General features: G+C 37.2%; 1 protein-coding gene across 1 annotated transcript; it reads right to left on the reverse strand.

Annotated features, from left to right (window-relative positions):
* Positions 1 to 777: 777 nt before the first annotated feature.
* On the reverse strand, positions 778 to 12,519 carry LOC148574193 (uncharacterized). Its single transcript, XM_088505868.1, has 4 exons — positions 12,296 to 12,519; positions 11,391 to 11,788; positions 10,611 to 11,300; positions 778 to 1,226 (listed from the first exon to the last, which is right to left on the reverse strand). Exons 1-4 carry the CDS (start codon positions 12,517 to 12,519, stop codon positions 778 to 780), a joined length of 1,761 nt encoding a protein of 586 aa, XP_088361994.1.
* Positions 12,520 to 12,855: the final 336 nt, after the last annotated feature.

Consider the following 12,855-nt stretch of genomic DNA (forward strand, 5'->3'; position numbering starts at 1 on the left):
CCCCTTTTTGTTCTTCATAGCCAATAATTGATCAATTCATTGCAATACATTGTGAGACGACCCGAGGTTTAACTACTTCGGTTAATTCTTATTGGGGTTTGTACTTGTGACAACTCAAATTTTTTATGTGAGAATTGTTTGTTGGTTTGGAGCTATGCTTACAACGAAGTTCTTATTTCTATAAAAGAAATTCTAAACCATCAACTAAATTCCTCACTATCACTCCACAGATAGGTGACAGGATTTGCCATAGATTAGCTAAAAGGGTGACTTTCCAATTGGAGTTTTGAATGCTGTTTTGTATGTCCATAGAGCATCATCCAATTTTCTTGCCCAGTCTTTTCTGGTGATCCCAACTGTCTTCTCCAAGATTCTCATTAGCTCCCTATTTGCCAATTCAGCCTGGCCATTAGTCTGAGGGTGGTATGGTGGGACCACTTTGTGAATTACTCCATATTTGTGGAGCAGCTTTTCCATTTGTCTGTTGCAAAAGTGGCTACCACCATCACTAATAAGTCCCTTCGGTACTCCAAACCTAGTGAAAATATTTCTTCGGAGAAACTGCAGCACCACATTAGCATCACATGTAGTGGTTGCTATAGCCTCCACCCATTTTGAAACATATTCTACAGCCACCAAGATGTATTTGAAGGAGTATGATGGGAGAAACGGTCCCATAAAGTCTATGCCCCAGAGATCAAACAATTCCACTTCTAGAATAAAGTTTTGAGATATTTCATTCCTCCTTGTTAGTCCTACAGCTCTTTGGCATTCATTTCATTGGTGCACAAATTCTCTAGCATCTCTGAATATGGTTGGCCAATAGAATCCACTTTGAAGCACTTTAGCAGCTAGTCTTTCTGGCCCAAAGTGTCCACCATAAGCTGAACCATGACAGTGCCACAATATGTCTCTCATTTCATTCTCAGGAACACACCTTCTTATCATTCCATCTGAACACCTATTAAATAAGAAGGGCTCATCCCATAAGAATTTCTTGGCTTCTTTAAGCAGCTTCTTCAATTGTTGTCTGGTAAACTCTTGAGGAATCTTCCTTCCAACTTTGTAGTTTGCAATATCAGCAAACCAAGGTGCTTGTTGGACTTGGAGAAGATATTCATCTGGGAACTTCTCATTCACTGGTTGATGTACATCTTGGTTGGTCTCCTGTGGTAGTCTTGACAGATGGTCTGCAACTTGGTTCTCACTTCCCTTTCTATCCCTCACTTCAATATCAAATTCTTGTAGCAATAGCACCCACCTAATAAGCCTTGGCTTGGAATCCTGTTTAGACATGAGATACTTGAGAGCAGCATGATCAGTATACACTACAACTTTTGAACCAACCAAGTATTGTCTAAATTTATCAAATGCATATACAATTGCCAAGAGTTCTTTTTCTATGGTGGTATAATTTTTTTGTGCCTCATTCAACACCTTGCTTGCATAGTATATAACATGATGCAGCTTGTCTTTCTTTTTCCCCAATACAGCACCAATTGCAAAGTCACTTGCATCATACATATGTTCAAAAGGCAATTCCTAATCTGGGAGTGTGATGATTGGTGCTGTAGTGAATTTATTTTTTAAAGTTTCAAAGGCATGCTTACAGCTATCATTAAAGACAAAAGGATTGTCAACACTAACAAGTTGCTTAGTGGTTTAGCTATTTTTGAAAAGTCTTTAATGAATCTCCTACAAAAACCAGCATGTCCAAGAAAACTTCTCACTACTTTTACATTGACTAGTATAGGAAGCTTTTCTATAATCTCTATCTTAGCTTTATCAACTTTTATACCTTTGCTTGAAACCTTATGCCCAAGAACTATCCCTTCAGGAACCATAAAATGGCATTTCTCCCAATTTAAGACTAGATTAGTTTCTTGGCATCTTTTCAAAACAAGAGTTAAATGATGCAAGCAAGTGTCAAAGGAATTGCCAAAGACAGAAAAATCATCCATGAAAATCTATAAAAAATTTTCTACCATGTCAGAAAATATAGAAAGCATACACCTTTGAAAAGTAGCAGGGGCATTGCACAGCACAAAAAGGCATCCTTCTGTAGGCAAAGACTCCGAATGGACATGTGAAGGAGGCCTTTTCTTGATTTTTGGGATCCAACACTATCTGATTGTACCCAGAGTAACCATCCAAGAAGCAATAGTAGGCATGGCTAGCCAATCTTTCCAGCATCTGATCAATAAAGGGGAGAGGGAAGTGATCCTTCCTTGTGGCATTGATAAACCACTATTTTATGATTTATCTTGTGCTCAATTGAGTGGTTTTTATCGAGTCCTTGCCCACTTATTCATATAATTTGCATGGTTTTACAATCCCTTCTTTATTTTGTGATATATGTGAAAACATGTTTCCTAGGCCTTTAAACTGTCAATTTTAATTATCCTTTATTACCATTCGATGCCTTGATATGTGTGTTAAGTGATTTCAGAGATTACAAGGTAGGAATAGCTCAGAGGATGGAAAGGAAGCATGCAAAAGTGGAAGGAATACAAGAAGTTGAAGAAATTGCTAAGCTGTCCAGCCTGACCTCTCCGCACTCAAACGGTCATAACTTCAGCTACAGAGGTCCAAATGATGCGGTTCTAGTTGCGTTGGAAAGCTAATATCCGGGGCTTTAAAATGATATATAATTTGCTATAGTGGCCGCACATCTAGGTGACGTGAACGCGTGCTCCACGCAGACGCGTTGCAGTGACGAAAAACCAGCGTGGCAAAATTCGCAAACAGCGATTTCTGGGCTGTTTTTGACCCAGTTTTCGGCTCAGAAAACACAAATTAGAAGCTATAAAGTGGGAGAATCAATCCATTCATTCATAGAACATAATACAACATTCATATACATAATTTTAGGTTTTAGATGTAGTTTTAGAGAGAGAGAGGCTCTCTCCTCTCTCTTAGGATTTAGGATTAGGATTTCTCTTAGATTTGAGGATTAGGATTCCTTCGTTTTCTCCAATTCTAGGTTTAATTTATATTTCTCTTCTACTTTTATTTACTCTAATACTTTTATTTGTATTTGACTTATGTTGCCCAATTGGCTTATGAACTTTTCATGTTAAGATTTGAATATGCTATTTAATGTAATTTGAGGTATTTCAGATTTATGATTGTTTTATTCTATTTATGATACTTTCATTTTAATTTAGATTTATTTTCTTTCTTTGACTTTGGTTAAGTAATTGGTAACGCTTGAGTTATCAGACTCAACAGTTGATTGAAAATTGGGATTACTGATTGATTTGGATCTCTCTAAATCTAGTCTTTCCATAGGAGTTGACTAGGACTGAGGAATCAAGTTAATTAATCCACTTGAATTACCTTTATTTAGTAAGGGTTAACTAAGTGGGAGCAAAATCCAATTCTCATCACACCTGATAAGGATAACTAGGATAGGATTTCCAGTTCCCATACCTTGCCAAGAGATTTTCTAATTATTAATTTATTTTTCTTATCATTTAAATTACTTGTTCCTTATTTTAAAAACCCAAAATAAAATATACTTTTTCCATAACCAATAATAAATAATACTTCCCTGCAATTCCTTGAGAGACGACCCGAGGTTTAAATACTTCGGTTATAAATTTTATTGGGTTTTGTTACTTGTGACAACCAAACTTTTGTACGAAAGGATTCTTTGTTGGTTTAGAAACTATACTTACAACGCGATTATTTTTATAAAAATTATTTACTAAATAGAAACCCGTTCGTCAAAAATGGCGCCGTTGCCAGGGAATTGCAAACGTGTGCCTTATTATTGGTTATTGTAAATATTTACTTTTAAATTGATTTTTTCGAAAAAAAATTCATATTTTTATTTTAAAATTTTTTATCTTATCTTATCTTAGTTTTAAATTCCAAAATTCAAAATTCAAAGTTCAAAATTTAAATTTAAAATTTAAAAAAAAATCAAACCTTTTCAAAAATTTAAATCTTTTTCAAATCTTTATCTTATATTGTTGACTTTTTCAAAATTCAAATTTCAAAATTTAAAATTCAAAATTTAATTTTTAAATTCAAAAATTTAAATTTCAAAAATTTTTAATTTAAAAACTTATCTTCTCTTACCTAACTTATCTTATCTTTTCTAATCTTAAAATCAAATCTTTTTCAAACTTTCTTTTATTTATTTTATTTTCCTTTGCTTGTTTATTTGTTTTTGTTTTTAATTTTTATTAGCTACTATGAATTCTCACCCTTCTGGTTTCAAGTTTGGTTCTAATGTTGTTGCAAGGAATGGAAATTATAACAGGAACATGCATCAAGGTCGAAACAATCACAGATGGAAGGAGCCACGAGGATCTGATCAACTCTTTCGGCAACAACACCTTCCAAGATACCATGGACAACGACCATCCTACAATGCATGCCAAGACAATAGTTATGGTGGACCCTTTCGTGACAAACCACCTCCACCAAATTACTATGGTCAAGAGCCATTCTGAGGTGCATACCAAGATGATAGATATGGTGGACCCCTTGTAGTTACCAACAAGGCCCACCATATGCTTATGAACCGCCTCCCCAACATACCTTTAAACCACCATACTCACAAGCCCCCTACAACCAAACGCCTCCATATGACCCTAACCCTTATCCACCATACCAACCACCTTATGAGCCATATGAACCATACATAGAACCACCCCAATTTCAACCCAATTACTCCCAAGAACCACCACCTCCATATGCACCATATCCATATCCATCAATCCAAGAGCCTTATGGTCCTACTTATGATAGCCGAGCACAACAAGAATCACAGGATCGTCTCAAGAAAACAGTGGAAAAATTTCATGCAACCCTTCACCAACTGGAGCAAGCGATCAATCGATTACCTTCCCGACGTTCGGACACTCAAGGAACCCCATGGATTCATATGGAGAATCTAATGAAGAACATAGCATGAAGGAGACACTATAAACTCCGATGGACAGTAAGGAGCATGACTTTGTATTGGAACAATTGGAGGAAGCCGTAATCATTGAAGAGAAAGAAGTGGTCGAAGACTTAGGAGATGCGAAACCTCCATGGGAACCTCCAGTCATAAAACCTCCCTCTAAGAAGCTTGAAATTGATGTTGAGGAGGGTGTACAACCTCCAAGGCATATCATAGTTGAAGACTTTGAAGGGGATGATCAAGAGATGGATTCAATCATTGATGAATTCTTATCCACAATTGAATCCTCTCCCATTGAACTTGACATGGAGATTAAAGAAGAAGAAGCACAACCTCCCATACCCTTGGTGAACAATGAAGAAGAGATCGAATTGGAAGAAAGCTACCAAGAGAAAGAGGTTGATATTGAAAAAGCTTGCAAAGAGGTGGAAGTTGTCAAAGAAGAACTCAAGGGAATGGAGCTGGAAATCACCTTGCCAATGCTGTTGGAGACTTCTCCCCCAAAGCCATCACCATCTATTCCTTCATTCAAGTGGGTAAATCTTTCATTTCTAAACTTAATTAGTCCACTTGAATATGCTTTGCTTGAGACAGATGGGCAACTCAGAGCTCTTTGTGGCTTTAAGAGTAAGAGGGAGATGGTTAGTGGTAGGAGTCGTCATGCAAGATTCAATATGGTGGAAAGCTCAAAGTTTAAATGCAAAGGTTGGTGTAAAGCTCAACTGAATGGGTCTAGGAAGTTGTTTGGCCACTTTAGTGAGAATTCAGATTGCTTGCCACCCGGATGGAATCATGGTGATCAACAAGAAGACAAGTGCAAAAGCAAGGTTTGGGATCCTGGAATTCATTCTGAAAATCAACACTCCTGGGGCCTTGTCACTTGCTTTAACTTGCTTGAAGGCTTTATGCAACTAGTTTGGGATCCCGGAGGATATTGGAATTACAAACATTGGTGGGGATTCAAGGATCATTACAAGCACAAGCCACCATGACAAGGAGCTCACCAAATGTCCAACTTAAGGACTTTAACTAAAAGTGCTAGGTGGGAGACAACCCACCATGGTATATTCTGTCCTTTTTGTTCTTAGTTTTATTTTATTTTATTTTCATTCGTGTTCATTCATAATTTCTGCATAGTCATCTGCATTCTGCATACTGCATAAAAAAAACGCATGCGACGCGTAAGTGTCGCTGACGCATCCGCGTCATAGGTGCGTTCTGAAGAAAAGAGAATTGAACTGAAAGTCACGCGAAAGCGTGGCTGGAGGCGTGCCTTAGGCACAACCATGCCCACGCGACCGCGTCAATGACGTGTCTGCGTCATTCTGAAAAAGAGCCTCCCACGCGTCCGCGTCACCCACGCGAACACGTGGCCCTGCAAAATCGACGTGAATAGGTGTATGGCAGAAAGTTATGGTGGAGTAGGGCTGGAATGATGTTGGAAGCACAAGCCCTAGGACGCGAACGTGTGCCCCACGCATCCGCGTCAGTCTTCAAAATATGGCCATTCACATGATCGCGTCGCCCACGGGCACGCGTCATCCAAAAATTTTGGCAATGAGAGTATGAAACAGAGAGTTGCGCGAACACGAGGCTGCACTCGCACCAATAGCACAAATTAGGTCACGCGATCGCGTGCCCCACGCTTCTGCGTCGCCTGCGCCGCACAGCTCATCCAGATCAGTGCCAAAATTCCTATCTTTTCTTCTTCAATCCTACTTATATTTCTATTATCATTCTTTCTTCTTTCTTCTATGTTTTCTTATTCTTTCTTCTTCCTTTCTTACTTTCTTTTTTCTTCATCTCTTTAACTTCTCATCTTTCTTTCCTTTCATTCTATTTTTACTTAATTTATTTGCATACTTTCATTCATTGCATTTTAATTTTGTGCATATTTTTTTTTCTAAATTTATTATTTTTCTATTGTTGTAAAATTTTCCTATGCAACTATTACATCTTTTCTTGAATTATTCTGGTGCTTCATGACTTGTTTTACTCTGACTGGGTATTATTCTTCATAAGTCAATGCTACTCCTTCATGATACTTATATTATCTTGCATTGACATGAACTTACACTATCTTGTATTACCCACACTTTCTCCCCCATTGTTGAAACTTTTGAACCACTGGTATGCCATGTGCTTCTATTATTTTCTCACTTGCATGTTGTAGCTACCATGTAATTGAGACCCTCATTATTTGGCATTGACCCACCTAGACTTTATTTATTTTCTTATCTTTATTTCTGGGTTACTTTTTCTTCTTTTTCCTCTTCTTTCAGTCTGGCCACCAAAGAAGGGAAAGGGAAAGCTTCTAAATGGGGCAACAAACAAGTTCTATCTGCACAATCTTTGGAGAAAAGCATCAGTTGAAGCAATCCGTCTACTTGCACATCTTAGCATACACCGAGGATGGTGCAATCTTTAAGTGTGGGGAGGTCGATACCGACTTCTGTGGGTTAGTTACCTTCTTTTCAACACCAATCATTTATTTTTCTGGTTGCTTGTTTGCATTTGCATGTTTGTTTGCATGTATGTCTTTGTTAATAAGAGTGATGAGTTTCTCTGCAAGACCTTTTTCTTTTATAGTATTTCACTAATTTAAATTGAAAATTTTTGTTAAACTTGTTAGAAGTTGTATTTGGAACATGGGTTATAGCTAAGAACACACAACCTGTGAGAATTTGAGCTTAATTACATGGTTACATTATTTAGCCATAAATTTTTATTCTTGTGTGTTTTCTTTTCTATGATTGCAATCTTTGCTTTGTTTCAGTCTATATGTCCATTATTTAGTGTATTTACATGCTTGCATATGATTGAGGCCATCATTTGTTTTTGCTCACTTATCCCAAATAGCCTACCCTTCTATTTACCTTTGTTAGCCACTTTGAGCCTTTTTAATCCCCATTTGTTCTATATTTTACCACATCACTAGCCTTAAGCGGAAAAACAAGTAATCACCCCAATTGAATCTTTGGTTAGCTTAAGATAGAGATTGTGTATCAACTAAGTGTAGGGAAACTGTGGGAACATGGGTTAATAAGGGAATGTGTTATGTTTTTACTTTGATAAAATATTGGAAATTTGGGTACCTACTCATGTGAGACTAGAAAAATTAAAAATCCATGTGCATTGATAAGTTATGTTTATTTTTCTATTTAAAAAAAAATGCACGCGACGCGTAAGCGTCGCTGATGCATCCGCGTCATAGGTAATTAAAAAAAATCCAAAAAAAATTCAAAAAATAAGTAAATAAATAAGGCGACAAAATTACCCCAATGCTAAGTTAAGTTAAGGAAAAGATCAATGCATATGTGATAAAATTAATGAAAAGTTGATACATGAGTATGATATGCAAAAAAATGGGAATTTTGGGTAGCTAAGCATGATTTTAGAAGTACATAGAGTGTGTGTATAGGTGAAGAGCTTAGGTTAATTAAAGATTCATATTATAGCTCACTTGGTCATACATATATCCTCACCCTTACCTTAGCCCCATTACAACCCTGAAAAGACCTCATGATGTTTGCATTAGTACATTAAATTTTTGCTGATTAGTTAAATGAAGAACAAAGTTTAGAAAGCATGATTAGAGAAGAGTAGACTGAATTACCCTATACACTTGAGTGATTAGAGTGCATATACACTTCCAGTGAGGGTTCAATGCTTGATTCTATGTTCCCTGCTTTCATGAGCTATCTTCTTACAAGTTTACTTATCTTTACTGTATGATTTGAATTAGTAGAATCTGATTTATATTTGTCTTAAAGAGCTTATTTACTTTTAACCAAGTAGGTAGAAACATTTTGCATTTAGTTGCATTCATATAGATAGGTTGCATTTCATACATTTACCATTCCCATTCATTCCTTTATAGCTTCTCTTGAGCTTAGCATGAGGACATGCTAATGTTTAAGTGTGGGGAGGTTGATAAACCACTATTTTATGATTTATCTTGTGCTCAATTGAGTGGTTTTTATCGAGTCCTTGCCCACTTATTCATATAATTTGCATGGTTTTACAATCCCTTCTTTATTCTGTGATATATGTGAAAACATGGTTCCTAGGCCTTTAAACTGTCAATTTTAATTATCCTTTATTACCATTCGATGCCTTGATATGTGTGTTAAGTGATTTCAGAAATTACAGGGCAGGAATGGCTCAGAGGATGGAAAGGAAGCATGCAAAAGTGGAAGGAATACAAGAAGTTGAAGAAATTGCTAAGCTATCCAGCCTGACCTCTTCGCACTCAAATGGTCATAACTTGAGCTACAAAGATCCAAATGATGCGGTTCCAATTGCGTTGGAAAGCTAACATCCGGGGCTTCGAAATGATATATAATTTGCTATAGTGGTCATACATTTAGGCGACGCGAACGCGTGCTCCACGCGGACGCATCGCAGTGACAAAAAACCAGCGTGGCAAAATTCGCAAACAATGATTTCTGGGCTGTTTTCGACCCAGTTCTCGGCCCAGAAAACACAGATTAGAGGCTATAAAGTGGAGAAATCAATCCATTCATTCATAGAACATAATACAACATTCATATACATAATTTTAGGTTTTAGATGTAGTTTTAGAGAGAGAGAGGCTCTCTCCTCTCTCTTAGGATTTAGGATTAGGATTCCTTCATTTTCTCCAATTCCAGGTTTAATGTTCCTTTAATTTATATTTCTCTTCTACTTTTATTTACTCTAATATTTTTATTTGTATTTGACTTATGTTGCCCAATTGGCTTATGAACTTTTCATGTTAAGATTTGAATATTCTATTTAATGCAATTTGAGGTATTTCATATTTATGATTGTTTTATTCTATTTATGATACTTTCAATTTAATTTAGATTTATTTTCTCCCTTTGGCTTTGGTTAAGTAATTGGTAACGCTTGAGTTATCAGACTCAATAGTTGATTGAAAATTAGGATTGCTGATTGATTTGGATCTCTCTAAATCTAGTCTTTCCATAGGAGTTGACTAGGACTGAGGAATCAAGTTAATTAATCCACTTGACTTACCTTTATTTAGTAAGAGTTAACTAAGTGGGAGTAAAATCCAATTCTCATCACACCTGATAAGGATAACTAGGATAGGATTTTCAGTTCTCATACCTTGCCAAGAGATTTTCTAATTATTAATTTATTTTTCTTGTCATTTAAATTACTTGTTCCTTATTTTAAAAATCCAAAATAAAATATACTTTTTCCATAACCAATAATAAATCATACTTTCCTGTAATTCCTTGAGAGACGACCCGAGGTTTAAATACTTCGGTTATAAATTTTATTGGGTTTTATTACTTGTGACAACCAAACTTTTGTACGAAAGGATTCTCTATTGGTTTAGAAACTATACTTACAATGCGATTATTTTTATAAAAATTCTTTACTAAACAGAAACCTGTTCGTCAGGCATCATTCAATCCTCTATAGTCAATGCACATTCTCCACCCTGTCACTGTCCTTTTGGGAATGAGTTCATTCTTCTCATTAAAAATGACAGTCATGCCACCTTTTTTTGGCACCACTTGAACTGGGCTCACCCAAGAGCTGTCAGAAATTTGGTATATGATTCTAGCATTCCACAGCTTCATCACTTCTTTTTTGACCACTTCCTTCATAGTTGGGTTAAACCTTCTTTGGGGTTGTACCACTGGTTTTGAGTCTTCTTCTAGCAAGATCTTGTGCATACAAATTGCAGGGCTTATGCCCTTGATGCCATCAATTGTCCACCCTAAAGTTGTCTTATGATTTTTCAATACTTCAATCAGCTTTGTTTCATCTTCCATGCTTAAAGAGGAATTGATGATTACTGGAAGACTATCTCCCTCACCAAGATATGCATATTTGAGATGGGGAGGGAGGGGCTTCAACTCTTGCTTTGACACCTCCTCTGTCTTGTCTTCAGAAGAGACTTCAGTTACTTGTTCTTCTGAGACATCTTGTTCTATTTCTATTTCCTCTTCTTGTTCCTCCTGACCGTTGGCTTCAAGTAGCTCTTCCTCCAATTCTTCTATCATTTTCACTCTCATGTGCTTTTCTTTTTTAGGTGGATGTTGCATTACTTTAAAGGCATTGATGATCATTTGCTCATTGTCCACCCTGAGGATCATTTCACCTTTCTTCACATCAATTATAGCTCTTGTTGTGGCTAAGAAGGGTCTACTCAAGATAATTGAGTTGTGTCCCTCTTCTTCCATATCCAAAATGACAAAATCGGCCGGGAAGATGAACTCTCCAACCTTCACCAATAAGTTCTCCACAACCCCATTGGGTATTTTGAGTGATCTATCCGCCATTTGAAGTGACATTCTGGTGGGTTTGACTTCCTCTATTGCAAGCTTTTTTATCAGTGAGAGAGGCATCAAATTGATGCTGGCACCTAAGTCACAAAGAGCTTTTTCCAAGGTCATATTGCCTATGGTGCATGATATGATGAAGCTCCCAGGGTCTTTGAGTTTTGGTGGGAGACCTTTTTGAATTACTGCACTGCACTCTTGGGTTAAGACCACAATCTCCTTCTCATTCCAGCTTCTCTTCTTGTTAATGAGTTCTTTGAGGAACTTAGCATATAACGGCATTTTCTCTGAAGCTTCAGCAAGTAGTAGGTTGATTTCTAGCTTCTTAAAAACCTCCAAAAACTTGAGAAATTGCTGGTCCTTGAGCTCTCTTTGCAACCTTTGAGGGTATGGCAGAGGTGGAATATATGGCTTCACCTCCTTTCTCTGTTCTTGTGGATGCTCTTCCATGACTTGTTTTCCCTTCCTTGGAGCTTGTGACTCTTCCTCCTTCTTCTTGAGCTTCTCTTGGTCTTTCTCCTCAATTGCTACTTCACTGTCACCCTTGCCATTATTCAATGTCTTTCCACTTCTGAGTTGAATTGCTTGGCACTCTTCTTTGGGATTTGGAATGGTATCACTTGGAAAAGCATTGTTTGGTCTTTCAGCTTGTCTGGCCAATTGCACTACTTGTCTCTCAAGATTTCTCATGGTGGCCTCTTGGTTTTCTAATATCAAGGCTTGAACTTTCCTTGCAGCTTCTTGATCTTGTCTTGCCATCTCTTGATTTTTGATTAGCTTCTCCATCAATATCTCTAGATTAGAGATTCTCTGAGAGTCTGGATTTGGTGATGGTTGTGTGAACTGAGATGGTTGTTGCTGGAAATTATTTGAATTAGTTGCAGGTATATTTTGTGGGTAGAATGTGGATGTGGAGAAGTTATTTTGGTGGTTCTATAAGTTGTTGTGGGGTTGGTGATATATATTTTGTGGGTTTTTGAATTGGTTAGTGTTATTGGATGAGTGATTTTGGTTGTGTGTGTTGCGGGAGTTGTTTGAATTGTGGTTCCTTTGCCATGAATTCTGATTATCACCCCACCTCAAATTGGGATGATTATTCCATGATGGATTGTAAGTATCCCCATGGAAGTCATTTTGAGAAGAGCTTGAGGTGTTATGCATGTATTGGACTTGTTCTGGTTGCTGCTCATAGTTGCATTTCTCAAGAGCTTCTTCACTTTGGCTCCATCCATTTGAAGGTTGGCTTGCTGTGTTTACTACAGCCACTTGAAGTCCATCAATTCTCTTTTCCATCATCTTCATTTTCTGTTAGATTTGTTGGTGTATCAACTTGTTCTGTGCCAAGATAGTATCCACTCCTTCACATTCTAATACACCTTTCTTTGGAGCTGGTTGGCGTTGCCTTTGATGAGCATAAAAGTATTGATTGTTGGTCACAGTGTCTATGAGATTCTGGGCTTCTTCAGCTGTCTTCATTAGTTGTAATGAACCTCCTACAGAGTAATCTAGGGACTCTTGAGCTTTTAGAGTCAACCCCTTATAGAAATTCTGAAGTCTGTCCCATTCACTAAACATTTCAGGTGGACATTTCCTAATCAGAGCTTTGTATCTCTCCCATGCCTCAAACAGTGATTCTCT

Source organism: Arachis ipaensis, chromosome B2 (assembly GCF_059453495.1).
Source record: "Arachis ipaensis isolate K30076 ecotype BB chromosome B2, ASM5945349v1, whole genome shotgun sequence".
Lineage (NCBI taxonomy): Eukaryota > Viridiplantae > Streptophyta > Magnoliopsida > Fabales > Fabaceae > Arachis > Arachis ipaensis.